Here is an 18,357-nt window from a genome sequence, read left to right on the forward strand (position 1 = left end):
CTCAGTTATAACGGAAATGAACGTACTCGCCTCTTACAATTGGACCATCATCATTGTCACTTACCAAATAAGATTGTTACTCATAAAATTATAAAAATATTTATGACCAAAAAATAAGTCATAACAATTAAATGAACTGATGAAAGAAATGTCGTACATTTTATTTTGCAAATAATTCTAAAACTAGTAGATCTGGATAGAGTTCATTATTGAGTTTCAACTTTCCTAGAAAAATGTATCATTGCAGTTCAGCCTGAATTTACACATTAATGAAATTTACTTTGATTTCTCAATTTCATAATTTAATAATAAGTAATCTCATAATTTTTATTATTTGCGTCGGTATTCCGAGACACGTGAATTTCATCTCTCAAAGTGATTTCTTTCAAACCTACTAATGTTTCCAATATTTGCAAAATAATGTAACTCCTCATAAAATCTCATAAATTTGTATTTTTAATCTGCAATTATTTCTGGATTAATTGCATAATTCTATAAATACCACAGTCAACTACTTAAAATAATGATTTATGAAAACACTGTGGCATTCATGACCAAATAACCTTCGAATGCAGCCAGCTCCACCAATAATATAATGCAGACACTTGTTTCCTTCAGCGAGAACACTGAATTTTATTTACAAAAAATCCTTCAAATGTAGCATTATTTATTATCAGTATGAATGTCTCGACGGTCAGTTTTAATTAAGATAAAGCAATTATTGCTAATATAACATTGTGATGGTAACTAAAATTACTCTGTAAACCTATTATATCTCAAATTAACTGGAAAATATTTTAATGCGAGTGTAAATTTTTCTATCTGTTGATGTATGTACATATTCTGATTGGAGAAATAATGAATTGATAATATATATGTACTTTAATAGAGTGAAATTGTATAATAAAGTACGAGGAAGAATTGAGTCATGCAGTGACACTGTCAGTTACCCCACTAATCAATCAATAAAAAAGAAAATTTTCGCTGTCGTGAATTCGCAGATGAAATTACAATTTCTCATCGAGCAAATGTTAAAATGGCCTTTGTGACTAGACATCGGGTGCAATGAAAGCGATCCCCACAGAAATTCTGGCACAAAAATTCATAATTCATAGTAAAAAGAACATTTTTTCATTCCAGTAATATAATTACTTCAATATCTCCTAGTTATTCGGACTTTGAATGGCAATGGACTGGCTGTTACACCATCAGTGAAACCGGTGGTTGGTTTTTCCTCACCAGGTGCCACTGAGAATGTAAAAGTCTGTAGTAATGCTGCGGTGAAGACAAAAATGTTACTTTTAGCCAGGACCTCACCCATGCAATGATGTTTACCTTAAAAAAAATTATTTAATTATTTCCTTGGATGGAAACGCGACGTTTGGTGTTGGCGGAACAAAAAATGATAATTACCGGTACTAAACGGCATATATTGCTCTGGAACGGAAATATTTCCTCTGGAATCGATGAACCTTTCGGGTCGGAATACTTCGGGATCGTCGTAGAACTCGTCGCTCATTAAGATCCTGCTGAAATTTGCTGCTAGCATTGTGTCCTACAATTAATTATGAACAAGTCATCATTAAGAGTATTTATTTAGTGGAAATTCGTATCGTAGTGCAATGGAAATTAAACTTTAAATAAAAGAAAAACCTTTGGTATTCGATAGCCCATGATATAAGTGTCCTTCAGCGCCCTGTGAGGAATATTCATGGTCCTTCCCATAAATATTCGGATGGATTCCAGAGTAATTGCATTCACGTACGTCATTCTGAATAAAGAATAAATTGCGAAATTGTTTTCTCGTCAATTTCAGACAAACAGATACCTAAATGTCTCAAGTCTTAATAGTATTCTCTATTCGTTTCTAGTGGAAAATACCTGGGTCGGTCAGACAGGCATGGAAATCGTTCCCTTCCAATTTCTCTGTCAATTTCCGCCTGGGCTTTTCTCTGCACCTCAGGATACAGCACGAGGTACAGGAAACAGAAGTTCAGGGCTTTTGTTGTTGTTTCCGATCCTGCCATGAATAAATCCACCCAAATGGCGAGTAATTGTAATTCTAAAAATAATATAAATATAATTGAAAACAATTTTTTTGCTTTAATAATGCACGTGAATGTGTCTGCAAACCTGAAAATGTTTCGTTATGAGACTCAGACTGTAGAATTTTCAAATACGCATCCATCAGACATTTCGGTACATCTGGATCAAACGTCTTCTTGTGATTCACCAATTCTTCCTAAAAATAAAAAAAAATTGAAATAGAAAGTAAATTGTTGTCATCAATACATTGTCGAGAGAACGAGGAAAATTACATTCAAGAAACTCCATAACTGCTGATGAATCTCCATGAATTGTTTATATCCGGAAGCAACAGGTGCTATGTATCTTAGAATGGGAAAATGCCCAAACAAACAGCCGATCATATCGCATGCCTTGAAGAGAGTCGTCAGGATTCTCTGGAGGTGATTTAGTCGTCTGTCATCCACATTGTACCTACCCACAATTATTAATAATAATCGAAATAAAATCAAAAGGGAAATAATATTAATAATTATGGCCTCAAGATTTAACTTTTCTAACATTTTCATCTCAAGATCTTTTACCAAAAATTGTGTACTTTCTTTGCATTTCACTCTGGATTGCATTTCCTACCTTTTTCCCGCCATCATTCTCCACAAAGTATTCAGAATGGGAACCCCGAAGACTTCGTCCATCTGAATAACCATTTCCGAAGCCTGAGAAACTCGCCAAACATCAACGTAATCCTCCGCCTTCATGTACATGTCCTCAATCTTGATACTTTTCTTCAAGCATTGGTCATGAGGATCAATAATACTTCCGTTGTCTTCTTCGGATTTTTTCTTCAGATCTTGACCGCACAACTGGTAAATTACCCCGTTATTTTTCATGTTGTTGACAGATTTCACAGGTTTTCGGTTGATTGATGTCATTTCTAATTGATGCAATAGGCTGTTCACTAGGTGCCTAGCTTCCTCTCCAATTAATGTCGCCATATTATTCTTTCCAAAGCCGAAATCTCGGAGGTGACGCAGGACGAAGCGCCTCTGCTCGCTCCAGAGGACTCCGTCTGTCACCAGAACTCCTGGAGGAAAATTACATTGCGAGAAAATATTGGGAGAGAGTTAATTAATTAGCCAGTCAACCGATGAGTAAATTATCCGTTTGTTATTTTACATAATTAGTTAGTTAACTGTTTTTGACTGGAAATTTACCGCGTCTCTTTCCCCAAGTTCGTGACTCATACACGGGCCCAATGGGTCTTCCGTCGCAATCCTCATTCATCAACATTGATTTCATGCTCTCGTAAGTATTAAGCACAACAATTTTATCGGTCCCAATTTTTAATCCCACGATTGGGCCATATTTTTTCCCCAACAGTGTACAGGTCTCGTGAAGATAGCCAGTTTTCTTGCGGAGTCTTGCGATTTCTAAGGCGCATCCCAGGAAGGGCCACCACTTCGGTCCTTCAAGATCACCAAAGAAGAAAATAAGGAATCATAAAATTGAGGTGAGAAACTCCAGAAATTGTGAAAAATTTAACAGAACATTTTTTATCAAATTAACATTTACCTGGAGGATAATCTTGCGGTTTTCGCGAGCCCCAGTATAGGAGCAGCAGCATTAAAACTACGAATAATAGGGATGATGGGATCAACCTAAAATGAAATTACATAAAATTATGCACATATTGAAAATTAGCGTTCGAATGATTATCATAAATTGAATCATTGTTCTTCTAATATTCCGAAAAAAATTGAAAATCCTGCAAATCGATACGTATAAATACAATGCATGCAGTAATGTTTGCGAAATTCTCTGGTACATGTTCAATGCATATGCAACCAGTGATTTGCTCCGAGGTATGGAAGAAAGTGAAACGGGGCCCCGTATCTTATGAGAGAAAGTTGTCCGCGGAAGAAGCAAACACACTTGTTACTCGTAACAGTACCTTGCCCTCCGTAATATACTTCTCATAATCTCCATTATGTAATACACCGTAGTGAAAAAAATTTGTTGAGGAAAATAGCAATGATACGCACGTATCGCGCGTATTGTATTTTTCCAGCGAAAGTTGGAAAATATTGTATTCCTGCACGGGTATATAAAATGGCCACTGTACATTAACAACAATTGAAATTAATCGAAAATCACATCTGACTTAATGGAGTAAATAATTTCATATAACATTGGACAAATGAATTTCTCTGAGAGGTGTAAAATCTCCACGAAAATATAGGAGTACCTAAGGACAATGACGATTTCTCGATAGCACGAAAAAAAATTCAGCTGACGTAAAACTGAATTGATTGATTTAATGGTTTAAGGGTTCAGCCCTCAATGCCGAAGTATTTTACTGGGGAAAGACACTCGAACTGATTTGGAAACTCATTTTCACGAGCTCTAGGAAGAATATAAACGTAAATTGGTTTTTTTTTTAATTGAGGGAATGCTCAACGCGCGGGGGATAAAAGTTATAGAGGTTTTTTATGTTATGAAAATTCTTGAAAAATATTTATAACATTTTTTCAGCCTATAGATGATAATAAACTCACCCAGACGCCATGGAAAGGAAGTCGTTCATGGTATAGTGAGAACTGCATCAAGTTGTTGGTGGAAGTTGCTTTTAAATCTCCATGGGCGATGCAACTGCACTTTGATGTGGATTGGAGGGAGAAATCTACAACGTTTCTCACATAATGCATTCACTTTTTTCTATGTTTCATCAGTTTCATGCGAAGGATGAATTTGATTCTCCCCCGAAAGTAATTATCCATTGACCTCATTTCGGATTTTCGAATTTTGTCATTAGATCTTTACTTTGAGGAATAAGGCAAGAATCAATCGCGGCAATATTCATTAATATTCAATAATTAGAGACGAATTTCAATTTATAGGAATTTTCAACTCATTTAATTTTTCGTTTAATTTCTATCGCAAAACACTTATTGTAAGACCTACGGGCCGTGTGATTAAGTCAACGGAGCATGTCAGATGATGTAAATAAATCCGCTCATAAACAAACAAATTGTAAATAAAGCGCACGCGTATAATTTCGTAATATTCCTGTTCTCAAAACGAAATGGCATTGAAAACAATCGGATAAAACTTTCTTCCTAGAACCATGTGGCAGCCAGACGAAGTAAACCTAAGAGGTGCCAAACTTTGCAGATTATCTTCTCCCTCACACCAGCATTCGATGTTACTCAAGGGGAAAGGTAAGAACATCAGAATTTGTGTGTGATAAAAACTTATTTATTTACAGACGATAATTGATATCGAGTTTTATTGCGTATATTATACAATCAATGGACTGGTCAAATTCTCCATCAAATCAGCAAGTCACTTGGGTTTTACCTCAATTACGGAATTCGCTGTGTCATTTTGCGTTTCACTCACTATTTCAAGGGGCAGTCGATCACCCCACTCGCTCGACCGGGCGCAGTAGTATACAGGTCTGATAAGAAATAGTAATGAATTAGACAAATAAAAGAAAATCAATGAATTTCTACATGAATTCCTGAAACCACGTAAAGCCGTCTCGTCCCTTCTCAGGTCTAGATGAATTTTATTTCCATTTATACCTTTCGTGTTTTCCTGCTGTAAAGTACACTTCCATTAATTTTCCACTGGGTGTGCACATATGACAGATCGAATGTCTTGAACGGACCAACGTGGGTTGGACTAGTCTGGGCCATTTCTTTTCCTTCTCATCACATTTACCTCCTAAAATTATTCATCACGATTTAATGAAATAAATTCTCTGATCAAATGATGATCTTTGTCATTTCATAAAGTATTATCCAAAATTATGATAAAAACATTGCTTTTAATTTGCGGATCTACTATATATAGGTATGAAAATGGTGTAGAGACTGGGTTGGAAAGCTGTCTTATCAAATCTGATATTAATTACCTTTTCTGAATACAATGTAGGAGTAGCATTCTTTCCTCGAGAACTTTGCATTCTTCAAAGAGAAAGCAATGTAAGATGCTTGGAAATTGCATGGAGTACCATTGTCAACCATTATCTTTGGGCACTTGGATTCGTGCGGGCACTGAGAATATTGTTAATTGAATTAATTAGGGGTAAATTAATCTTGAAACTGAGATGTACATTACTCTGAGGTAAACCAGCATCACTTAAAATATGAAGGGTGGACATTGCCGTAACAAAAATACAATTTACATGTAATAATCATGTAAAGAGGAATAATGATAGTGGCTGCATTTTATATTCCATCAATTCTATTGAATAGAGTTCTGAGAAGTTATGTGTATATGATACATAGTTCCACAATTTTATTCACCATTCGTGGTTAAATAATTAATAGAAAAAACTTACTGGAGAGAAGATGTAGCTTTGGGAAACATTCTCTTGCGTCTTGGAATTGTTTAATATATGTAAGATGCAATCTCTAGCCTCGTTGATAACCTGCCAACCAAAACGTAATCTACAAGTTGATTGTTAAACTTGGTGGTATGGAACTGAGAGAATAATATCTACCTTGAATCCAGCATTGGTGCCTTGCTCGACAAGGACTAAATACCTTCCTGTTTTCCTCCACAAATTTAAAATAACTTCTAGACGACTTTTTCTATCTGGCAAATCGAATAAGCCGAAAGCGCTCACCACAACGTCAAATTTTGGCTATAATAAGTACAAACAGGAGTTTAATCGTAAGAATGAGTGATTGTGATGAGAATAATTGCTCGGAAATTTATTTACCACTGCAGTTACGGGGAGGAACTGTCGATGGAAGACTCCTTTGATTTTTGGTTCGGCATGTTTTGCTAACTCTTCGGCTAGAGTACATATTTCCGTGGAGGCATCAATGCATATGTGTTCCTTCAATGTTGGCCAGAATTGTGCTGCAGCCCTGCATGAATAATCCCGTGAATTTTGGGCACAAAAAATTCCTTTTCAGAATTCATAAATTTAATTGAATCAATGAAAACGTCAATTATTACCAAGAAACAGTTCCAATTCCTGAACCAAAGTCTAATAAATTCTTTGCCTCAAAATCCCCATCTCTCGATTTGATCTCGTGAAATATTTTATATAAAATTGCATAATCAGGTGCACTCCTCGCCATCATGTACAATATGCTATTGTAGTAGTCATAGTTGACAGCGGACGAGCTGTACTGCACATTTGTCCTCATCATTTGTAAAGCTTTAGAAGCGACTGCGTTGTCCACCTTTTCCTCCATTTCGGGGGCCAGATTTTCATAACGTTTTTGCTGTCGAATTTCGTTCTTGAGGTTATCGAACTGCGCCTCGAATGCTTCCTTCTCAGGTGGAGGATGACGACCCTTCAAATGCCTGTAGAACTTCGATGAGTCCTCCATCAGTTGTCGAGCAGAGTAACCTTCGAGGAGAATAAATAAAATAAACAAAATCCACAGAGAACATAATTAATTCATTCCTCATCGCCGAATACATTCGCATAAGTAAATTAATGAGTTTGTTAGTCTCCAAAATATTATTGAGACTCAAAGATAAATTGCAAATGAAATGGCGATGATTATTGTTCGTTACCTTCAATAATCAATTTTATTCCCTTTGTAACCCACGTTGGGAGTTCAACAGCTTGTCTATACACAACCCCAGAATGTTTTCGTGGTTTAATTTCATTCTTGGCCAGCAAATCCCTCGTAACTGCGTCCAATTCAACAACAGGCTTTGCTTTCCTCAGCAGCATCGATGAACACTAGTGACAATACCCACACAATGAATAAAATCATTAATAAATTGTCAACAAAACTTTGACGTGCATTCACTCACGGTTCGTGTTTGGCTCCGTAATGGAGTGCAAACTTTATTAAACATGATGACTCCAATATTTGTGTTGAATCGATAGTATGCAAAATACTCAATAACGTTGATTGTTCACTCAACAATGAACTGGTGAACTGATTTATATGGTCTAATACACCGGAACATTTGAAGCTCGTAGAACATGTGTGATAGACGATTCTAACCTCCAACACTCTCTAGTTCTTGTGGGAGCTCGGGGCTCGCGGGGTTCATATGACCCCAAGTCACAATAGTTGCATTCGAATGTGGCGCCCCTCGCCTCCCCCCACCCCGTCGCCGTGGGTGGGCGCGATGGCGCTACAGTCAAGCGTTGGAGAAACAAAGAAAGGAGGGAAGCTCCGGCAAACTGACGCCAACGGTTCGTTTTATTTGTTTATACCGGTGGAATTGATTGAAACTTCGTTTATAACAGTATTAGAATATCCGTAGAGTGGAAATAGAGTGTAAATAATCTTTGTGTAATACTAATTGATCGTAATTCCTGAGTGCATTGAGTCTCCAGAGAAAAGGCAATTTTTTCGATGGAATGCACACTTCGCGTCGCGGTGAAGAGGAGGAATTCGCGAGCGTCGCGGCATTTTGAAGACAAAAGGAAAAAGAGTAAAGGTTAGCCTCATCAGAATTCATGTTCAATCCTTCGACATTCATCATTTTTTCACTGAGATATATGAATTTGCGTGAAGTATTCGGATTATCTCGTGAAAAACGTGATAAACTGCACTGAGAGCAAGTTCTCAGATAAACCCACGTCCGGATATACTTTCAACCAATTTTGTCTGAATTTTTCGTGGCAAATTCCAAAAATATTTATGGCGTCGCCATTTTACCTAACTTTTAGAATATCCTGGAATATATTGGTAAGCCATTAAATTGTAGCAAATACATTTTTGCATTAATTATATCCATGAAATTTTTTTTTCTTCACATACAAAAAATTAAAATCTTTTGACACAATTCCATTCTGAGAAAATCTCGAGCAGTTGAGGACTTCTACCAAACGTTATTTCTTTTCGTTCCGTTTTGCAAATGAATGTAAATATCCTTACGAGCATGAAGAGGCGTTTTCCTTCATTTTAACAGCGTTAGAACGATATTGAGCTACAAACTGTTAGATACACAGTATCAACTAGTAAGTTATTCAGGGACTAGTCAACTGGGGACTCAAGTTCCAGTCGGATGAAAAATTCTCAATGAGTTCTGCTCCGCTTTACTAGGTACAAATATTGTACTCTGCACTTCAAAGCATTTGTGCATTAAGGGGTATTCAGAGCTTCGATTAATCAACGGTTCAACTCTATTCGTTGAGTCAATTAATTCTGGAGGAGAGTGAGTTGTCGGGAAATTAGCGATAATTATATTCCATCGACGGGTGAGCTAAGAGCCCCATTTTGATAAATATATTGATCATTATCGAGAGCGGGGACTTTTTGCGAGGGAAAAATAATGGAAAAATGAAAAACGACTCGCGGTTAATTTTCTTTAATGAAAATCGAATTTTGGAAGGATAAAAAAAGCTACAAAAATATTTTTCCCACGATCTATTACATATTCTATGACGAATGCATGAATTTGTTCTCTGGAGACCCAACGGAAAATGAAACGTAAATGCAGTCGGATAAGAACACATTTTTTAATCTCTTTACATGAATTTATAATGAATTCATTTTGAATCTGTTTTAATATACTTTTAATACATCGTTGTTGGCGATATTCAGGAACACGTTCATTGCTAAATTTGCACGTTTTGGGTGAATGAATCTTTTAAGGTCACGCGTAGTGGAAATACCATCACCCGCGAGGAGCGTCACAATCCCTTTGATTTTAATCTGGATAATGTAATTGGGGCGTTCTGCTACGTGTTTCAATGAGTTGAAGTATCAAACGAATGGTAACAGCATTCATGACCTGGTGATATTCTTGGAAAAATGTAATAAGCGGGAGCATAAATCCTACCCCTATATGATCCTCTAAATATCTCATATTCTCGCACAATTCTGGAATATTTTCATTTCGCAGCCAGAAAAGGGGCGCATGAAAATGTACTTTGCCGAAAGGCCTCTTCAACCGAAGAAGAAATAGCGAATATTTTTTATCGAGACCGGAGTCAATGTAATTTTACATTCTTTAAGCTATCATTAAAAAATTAATTTCTGAATGGACGCAATTAGGGACATGTAATCGACAGTATTGATTTTTCACTCAATCAGCCATCACCCGGGCTATTTAAATAGTGTGCTCAGTTAAGCTAGAAATCACACGGTGAGGTATATTGATCGGCGCTGTTAATGACTATTTTTATATTGTACTGTAGGCTAATAAAAAATTGATGAACACGATCCGGGTTCATCAATTTTTTACTTAAAGAATAACGATAATTTTTGCGGTGCAATCCGTGACTTCTAATATTTAACAAAGTTTTCTTATGCGAAGGAACTACTGATGTACATAACCGAAAGTATGCAAATATCGTGATTAATAAATCTCGAATTTCTGACAGGGAAAGCGTCGGCTATCGATTGTTGGTGGGCCATAGTCGGCTATTCTACCTTAAACATCAGAATTCTCGTCTGTACCGCGCTTTATCACCCCACTAGTGAGACAGATAGCATTTCGCAGCTCATATATCTGCTTGACGAGTTAATCATGCATACCTGTTTGCGGAATGGGCTCCATGTCCCCATAATTATTTGCACAAGCGCTCCCTGGATCATTATTCAGTGAGTCCCCAAATCTAGAAAATGAGTGGCAATTAAAAGTGAACAGGAATGACCGAATAATTTGAAATCAACTATATTACTATAGGGGAATTTCAGGATCGACATGAGTAAATGATGAGCCATCATCGATTTTTTTTAAAACAGTAGAATCATTTTTAGCAAAAAAAATATTCTTCACTTTCGAAATGAGAAGTTCTTCAACCACCTAATTTTTATGTAAAATCAAATTCTGTTCGTGTATTGTTAACGGTCCCCTAAACCTCCAACTGAATAATTGAATTATCTCGTGTTATTATTATGAGAGATCTCAATTAGTTAATGATTCTTTGAATAATGAAAATTCATTTGCAAAAGACCAGTCTCGTTCAATCTCGTGAAGTGACCTAAGTATGAGGTCCGGGAGACGGCAATGCATTTTCAAATTGTTCTTTGCATTACGGAGTTACTATGGTGTAAGGGACATGTAATATTGATGATTCAGAATAGCTTTCATTTAAGTGATTGCAGGTGGATGAAGGTGGCTCCAATGTGCAAGCCCACTGGGGTGATATCCTGCTAGGCTTAGTCTGAATGTGTCGGGCACCAGTGAGGATGACTAGATGAGTCAGAACGAATAGATTCGGGATAAAAAGTTATGAATTATTCTTCGCTGGTTGGAACTCATCTCGGTAAGACGTAAACCATTAGTCCGCAGCCTCTCTGCAATTTGAAATAGGCTGTGGAATGAGTAATGAAAGGTTGGACTCCATTTTATGGTGGAATTGTTGAGATTAAATTCATATAATTATTACAGAGAGATGGACATCCGATAAATGGCCATTAGACTATCTATTAAATTGAAAAATATAGTCCTCTCTTACTTATTCATTCCACAGTATATTGAGTGTTCAAACGGATTTAATTGTTTACAATTATTTTATTGAAAGTATTGAAACCCGTGATATAATTTATTTAGTTTCATTTTATACATATTTTTTCTGGACTATGCGAATAGTTAACATAATTCGAAGTGTGTCGAATGTGGAAATATGCTTCTGAATGATTAGTTTGTATCATTTCGTTCAGTCACGTACTTCATTGTTTGTTTAATTTTACTGGCATTACGTTGAACACCGCAACGTGAGCGGACCCATAAGACTGTTACTTTAGTTGACGGATTCTGTCGTCAGTTGATTGCACTCGATCCCCTAATGACTTTCGAACACAGCTGTGCGAATTCGCGTTTTGCCTCGTCGCGGACGTTTTTATCCGATACAACGAGCCATATTATGCACCAACACAAACCCCTGGGCTCTTTAAAGCACTCAAGTAGACCGCTATTTCTGGTAGCTCGAAGTAGTAATTCACCATTTTTTAAATAGCACCGAACCATCTATTCAAACCACTCGACAAACAAAACAACATTTCTCTTGCGAAAGCCACTCTCGTCAGCGTCATGAATCGGAAACAGAATTGAGTTATCGTTGATTACAATCACAAATTTTTGTGATTGAACGTTTGAATAGTCGAGTGATTGGAACGTTTGTCATTATTTTACTGAAAAGTATCGGTTATTATTGAATATTGTGGAGTGTCTCCAGCAGCTCTCCAGCAGCTAATATATTGATAAGGAGGTGAATATCAGAATTAATGAAATTTCAGAGAGGAAATAATCTGGGTGACTGGGCCCAGAAAATTTTTAACTCATAGATTTCGCTCTTGACTCGACGAATCCGACCGAAAAAATATTGAAATAAAAAATATTCGACTTCTCATTCAACAAAAGTACTCGAATAGACTTTTACACAATTTCATACATCTTTTGCAGACATGATTCAAATGCCAAAAAACCATGGAATACAATTAAAGTGGGTCGGAATTTGAATTCACTGGTCATGTGAAAGAATTTTCAATTTCGGTTTATATTGTATTTTTTAAATTGCCAAATAATATTTCGTCTAGCGCTCCTCTGTCGAATGAAAAATTCGGAATTCACTAAAGCACGTTTAATGGACAATAACTCGGGATAGATAAAGTTAATTAAATTAATTTGTGTGATCACAAAATAACCGATGTGTATTATTAAATTTCGGGGATTTCTGTTCAGTGCCATTTCCTCTGAATTTCATGTCAGGAAATCGATAAAGCTCTCATTCTGTTTCGAAAGTCAACATATTGCGAATATTTTTCTCCTGCTACCAATGTCGAGATATCCAACTAATTTTCATACACACGAAAAATGTAAATGTCCATTCCGATATAAATGATACATGTATGAATTTTTTTTAATTGGGCGCTAGGTTGCTTCCCGCCATTATGAATTAGTGCCCAGAACATTAAACTGCATTATCAGATAATCTCAGAATGAATGAGTAACGCAAGTCTCTGAAACTGCTTATTCACTCTTGAATTATGTGACGTACGTAAAACTAAAACACCAAAAAAGTGAAATACATGTTTGCCTATTTGTCTGATACACAGGGTAATTCCCTTTACGACACGGTGAACTCTTACTGAGGATAAATATTTAGAGGTCTGTATATCACAGCAGGCTATGATGGATAGTGTAAAAATACAAAAACAAAAGAATATTCGCTATTCAAGAGTTTACCCTCATTCTCTCGCCTTTGTAGAGGATCAAAGACGTACTGTAGTCCCACGCGATGAAAATACCCTCCCAAATTTGAATATAAATACTTGAAATTTTCCGGAAGAATCATAAACTGCATTCTCGCATAACGAAGACATTCATTTTAATTTCCTCTTTCATCATGCGCCCAGATCACACGAAAAATCACAAAGTGATGAAAAGTCCTTCATTTTTCGCGCTAAACTGCGCGTCTCATATCGTAAACGCGCGGACTGACCGTCGTGCGACGTTGCCGAAGGCCCGCTAACCACGTCCGAGTAGGCTAGAGTCAAACCGGCATCGTTGGCGGCAACGTTGACCAATCAAGTTGTTGCGTCAGCCTTGCTAACTGCACTGGAGTTAATATCGCAGTTGGAAACACGATTTCTCCTCGGAGAAGCTAAAAACGAACTGTTTCCTTTTCCCTTCCCCAACAAAGCACATTTTATGCTTTCTACGTTTTCCATTTCATATTTATCCCACATCGAATCCGTCGGAAAATTCACATTTGAGAACCATACATACACCCGTCGATGTCACAAAATGATGGCGAATACATGACTCCAACCCCGTCAAGCGCAGCGGTCGTTCTTTATCCTTGGTTGCAGTCTTGTGTACGCTCCGCCGTTATTTCCATTTTTCGCAAACCCACCCCAGGTGTTTTTCCCCCTCTCCCACCCGCCGAACTCGACACAACCTGACAAACAAATATATTTCATCCAACTGGCGGCTACAAAGGTGTCGGTACAAGTAAATAGAAAAATAGAAAGTCACCGGGACGAAAAACTTTCTCGAGTGTTTAATGCAAAAAAAAAAAATACTTTGCATTGCGGAAAAGTGCAATCTTGGGTTCATTGTTTCATCGAGTACACTATGAAATAGTGAACAACGCGCGGGATATTTGACTGAAATAACAGATAAGCCGGTGAGCTCTGTTGATAATGCTTCAGCTGACGAACGAATTGTAAAATTCGGAGAATTAATTCAAAAGATAATCCGTGGAAATAAAATGGCAGAGCGATTTTAAAGGGGTGAGATTTAAATTCTCCAGCGACCAGTGCGGCGTCATGACTAATACTAACAAATGCTGGATTGTTAAACGAGCGGAATCAACGAATTGGTTGTATTTCTCTGGAGGTCTCAACACTGATATCATTATCCAAACGTGAAACGCTTTCGCAAAAAATGGAAGTTCATGGGCTATTGGCAATTCCCGGGCGAGGGAGATTCAATGGGTGTTCGGAAGAATCATGACAGGGTAAATTTCACGGGTCGTCGGGAAGCGGGAAAATTTGGACTTTTATTTCGAATTTTTGGGGAACGTCTCGTTGCCATTAGCAACCTAGACAGCATCCGCTAATAAATCTTCTGACCGAAATAGGGGATGAATCATCCCCTGAGTAGCCTACGGACCTGCATCATAATAAATTTAATTAGCGTATCGTTAGCCTCATTTCCGATTTTCATGCGGTTTTTAACGCAGTCCACATCCAATGAAAAACTAAAAATTTTCGAATTTCGCCAGGAAAAATTCGCTACAGAGATTGAGTCACGTCTTTCAATAGACAGTAACGTCTGCAAAAATTACTAGCATTAAAAGAACTTGAAAGCTCTGGTGTGTTCATTATGAGGAGACGCAATGCTCAGGTTTAAACAGCGTTTTGTACTCGCTAACTTAATTTCCCGTGTCATTCGAAGAAGTCTCTTATATTTGAACAGTTGCACACTACCTCACGTCTACCGCGGTCACGTGACTCATGTCAGTCACATCCCTTCGCTTCTTCGTGCCACACGTTATTTCGTGTGTCGTTACCTACCAACGCGCGCGAGTTCAAATAAAAGGGCGAGTGGAAGTTACACTCTCCCCCATTAGGGTTTTTCGTACAAAAAATTCATTGTCCGAGGTACATTGAGTGTGCTGGCAACGGTATGTGTATGAAGCTAATTCTAGATTCGAGGGAATGAACAAGATGATTGTTATTGTGGATCACCAAATGCCCGAGCTATATTTGACAAAAAAATCAGTTTTGTATCGCGTAATTTGTTGTATATTCCACTTCCTGAGCACGGAAGACGTTCCAAAGTCGCCCTCTAACTGTTCTGCTAACTTGACCCTATTGAAACTCAATTTTATAGACACTGAATCATTCAAACGAGAATGTCACGTTCCGAATTGGTGTTGGGTTTAACAATAAGGATCGGATGATGAAGGACTGCAGTGTACTCGTAATGAGATGCCCAGGGGGTGGGTCTGTGGAGGGTTAACACTTTGTCGAAATTCGACATTGCCTCGGATACAGCGATTCATCAGAATTTATCACGCACTTGATATTTAAAAAATATTCAACAGTGGCAGATGATTTTCTTCAAAAAATCGGTATTTGACATTTTTCCCTCGCAGAAAATACAAAAATGTTCGTGGCAAATTGAAAATATGGAAATATTATTTTAATCAATTTTTCATATCGAGAACGATATGAAAGAGGCCATTTATGAAATTGAGAAAATTCTTCCACAATATCGGAAAACTGAGGTAAAGATCGAACACATTATCCGTTTCTGCGAGCTCGCTACCAATTTCAGAAATTGAGAATTCTCCACTGGTCCTCGACCAGTTCACCAACTGCACAATCGCAAAAAATTACCATAGCCCTTGAATGAAATGAAGGAAGTGACTCCTTCAGCTCCCATTGACTTTTCGTCTGAGATAACAAGAAATTCCAGATACGTACGCTTATATATCGTTGAGAAAGTGCTTAGCTTATACACGAGTAGATACATAACGCCATGTACGACTAATCTAGTTGGAAATGTACATGTAAATTTGATCATGCGGGAGATTACATACCCTATATTGAACGCAAAAGCTAATATTCCGAGTGAGAGGTCACAGGACTGAATCACATTCCCATATCGTGTATCAAATTTGGTAATTAGAGATATTCAGGTGCGTCTTCAAAGCTCCGAATTTTTTATTCAAACAAATGTTCACTCTTGTGCGTAATATTCCCCAATGGCTTCTCGCTCCATCGCCTTATTATTAATTAATTAACTAACCAAACTTATTTCGAATAATCTTTGGCGCGTGATTTTTCCTCATGAATCCGACTTTGGAGATCGTGATAGTCTCCTACCGATCAAAAATGGAGAACCGAAGCGTTACAAATCGACAACTCAACTCAATAAACAACTTGGACGTATTTTTCTCAACGGTATTTTTCATTATTCAGACTGCAGGTGCGTTCGTTTGACTGTAAATTAATTTATCGAGATGGGAATCAAAGTGCCTCTCAGTAGCCCATTTATTGAATGCAAAAAAAGCCATTGCCTCAATAATGGATTTTCACTGAGTCGGTGATGGAATCACTGTTGGGTGATTGATTACTGTGTTCACAAAATCGATGAATAATATCAATTCTGATCCATTGATGCTGCACAATACGACTGGAGCTTTCACAAGCGTCATATTTTGCCTAATGAAAGGTACATCATTTTTATTAAATATTTGTCTCCCTAAAAAAAGTCTTCGTGAAAAAAATATTTCAAAAATAGAGACATTTATCAAGTAAAAAATACTAATTTATGAAAAAGGGGAGAATGCCAGCACAATAAAATTTGGTCTGAATTCTCCAGAATATTTCTGACGAGGAATTCATTTCGCGAACGGTCACTCTTTTAATTATCTATAATGTACTCTGTTCTCTATCCATCTATATAGAATTTATTCTCATTGTATCCTTACTCGCCGTGGAAATTGAGTTTTGATTGCCAGAGGCATCTATTGTGTTCACTTTAACGTTGTTTTAATAACTCGATATGAGTCGCTGGAGTCTACCCAGTGCGATTTTTCTCGTTTTTTTTTCGGCACTGCTGCTACACTCACCTCGTGTTGAAAAGTGTCATTTTATTTACTTGTAAATAGTTTACAAAATACAGTCGAGGCATGTGCGAAGGGGGTGGTTCGGTTCGCAGGTAATTGGCAGCCCGCGGGTTCACCGGGAGCCTCTCATTTCACACTCGTTAAAAGTCCATCGCACTTGGATTGAAATATCCTATTTCGAGTCGCCGGAAAATATTTTTGATCGGAAAGACCCCTTTTTGTCGGCACTGCCTTCTTTGCTCGACAGTTAAACAGCAGTTAACGGCACAGCTTTACGTAGTTACTTCACCGGGTCATAAATCAGTGACTGAAGACCCGCGAGAATTTTTAGATTTTGAAAATTGTGTTTTAGTTCTACTTTAATTCAATTAAAATAGTCGACTGCATGGGTGCGACTCTCCATCGAGTGCCGCATCTGATGGATAAATATTATTCGCAATATTTACTATCGAAATTATTTATAATTGTCAATGATGAAAAATTTAAACAGGTGCGGAGTTCACAAGATTTTTAATAAATTTCCAATTCTGTTTCGAACATTTCGAAGTTAGACGTAGTACTGTGGCATCTTTAACTGTTGCAACGTCTGTTCAGCTTGAAAAGCCTATAAAAACAGGAGTGCAAGTTGTAACAACTTGGAGTTAAATTTAACTCACAGATAAACGACAACATATGGAGATGCGCAAGAACCCAGCTGTGAAGCTCATTCCCTTTATTGAATTAGTTGAGAAGTGGGAATTGTTAATATTTTCCGGGATGAGAAGAAATCGCGTTTATCGGGGGTATGGTATAAGAAAATGGCTCACATTTTCATTTGTTTTGGCAGAAAGTCACCCGGGCGCGGTTGGAGTAGTCTCAATAGCCTCTACACGCTGAAAGCCTTCCTGATGGATGCATGGAGGTGCCCTCGAATGCGGTGGAGAGTATTCCCCGTCGTCTGCTGGTAAATATATCTGATTATTTAGTTTGAATAAGTGAGTAATTAACTTGAAATAATATTGTGGGCAGAGATACTCTGTTCGGAGATAAATTAGCTAACAATATTCTAACACTAGTGTTGAATAAAAATAACAATCTCTTGGTTGAAAAAAATCTAATGCTGATAACATAGAATTACGCAATAAATAATTTTTAGTAACGCTTATTTGTTCTCTCAACGAGTTGATTACTCACACTACTCGCAGATGATTTGAGATGGGTTTCACCTGGAGTGTTGACATGACTCCGAGGCGAACAATCCCTCGGGGCTGTACTGAAACCCATCACATAAATAAATCCGAGTCAAAGCCGATTGAGTGTAGCACTCA

General features: G+C 37.4%; 3 protein-coding genes across 10 annotated transcripts in view; 1 reads left to right on the top strand and 2 right to left on the bottom strand.

Annotated features, from left to right (window-relative positions):
* Window positions 1-604: 604 nt before the first annotated feature.
* On the bottom strand, window positions 605-4,652 carry LOC135165533 (probable cytochrome P450 303a1). The gene is made up of 10 exons (XM_064126922.1): window positions 4,581-4,652; window positions 3,598-3,683; window positions 3,240-3,491; window positions 2,659-3,109; window positions 2,319-2,499; window positions 2,134-2,242; window positions 1,882-2,062; window positions 1,654-1,771; window positions 1,414-1,555; window positions 605-1,335 (listed from the first exon to the last, which is right to left on the bottom strand). Exons 1-10 carry the CDS (start codon window positions 4,607-4,609, stop codon window positions 1,154-1,156), a joined length of 1,731 nt encoding a protein of 576 aa, XP_063982992.1. The 5' UTR covers window positions 4,610-4,652; the 3' UTR covers window positions 605-1,153.
* A 606-nt stretch (window positions 4,653-5,258) lies between these two features.
* Window positions 5,259-8,066, bottom strand: LOC135165585 (methyltransferase-like protein 17, mitochondrial). Its single transcript, XM_064127021.1, has 9 exons — window positions 7,813-8,066; window positions 7,567-7,738; window positions 6,997-7,396; window positions 6,755-6,905; window positions 6,533-6,676; window positions 6,371-6,460; window positions 5,942-6,083; window positions 5,610-5,751; window positions 5,259-5,482 (listed from the first exon to the last, which is right to left on the bottom strand). Exons 1-9 carry the CDS (start codon window positions 7,855-7,857, stop codon window positions 5,368-5,370), a joined length of 1,401 nt encoding a protein of 466 aa, XP_063983091.1. The 5' UTR covers window positions 7,858-8,066; the 3' UTR covers window positions 5,259-5,367.
* A 106-nt stretch (window positions 8,067-8,172) lies between these two features.
* LOC135165584 (uncharacterized protein) overlaps window positions 8,173-18,357 on the top strand; it is a 130,608-nt gene continuing 120,423 nt past the window's right edge. For 3 of the 8 annotated variants that reach the window (XM_064127013.1, XM_064127017.1, XM_064127020.1), the window contains exon 1: window positions 17,875-17,993. Coding sequence is in view for 5 of the 8 variants with exons in the window: in XM_064127014.1 (XP_063983084.1) it covers window positions 17,942-17,993 (52 nt within the window). In the remaining 3 variants the exon portion in view is untranslated. Of the gene's footprint in view, window positions 8,452-11,060; window positions 11,231-17,874; window positions 17,994-18,357 lie in introns of those variants that run through there. The other 5 variants (XM_064127014.1, XM_064127015.1, XM_064127018.1 and 2 more) reach the window with 5 other exon arrangements.

This window comes from Diachasmimorpha longicaudata, chromosome 8 (assembly GCF_034640455.1).
Source record: "Diachasmimorpha longicaudata isolate KC_UGA_2023 chromosome 8, iyDiaLong2, whole genome shotgun sequence".
Classification (NCBI taxonomy): domain Eukaryota; kingdom Metazoa; phylum Arthropoda; class Insecta; order Hymenoptera; family Braconidae; genus Diachasmimorpha; species Diachasmimorpha longicaudata.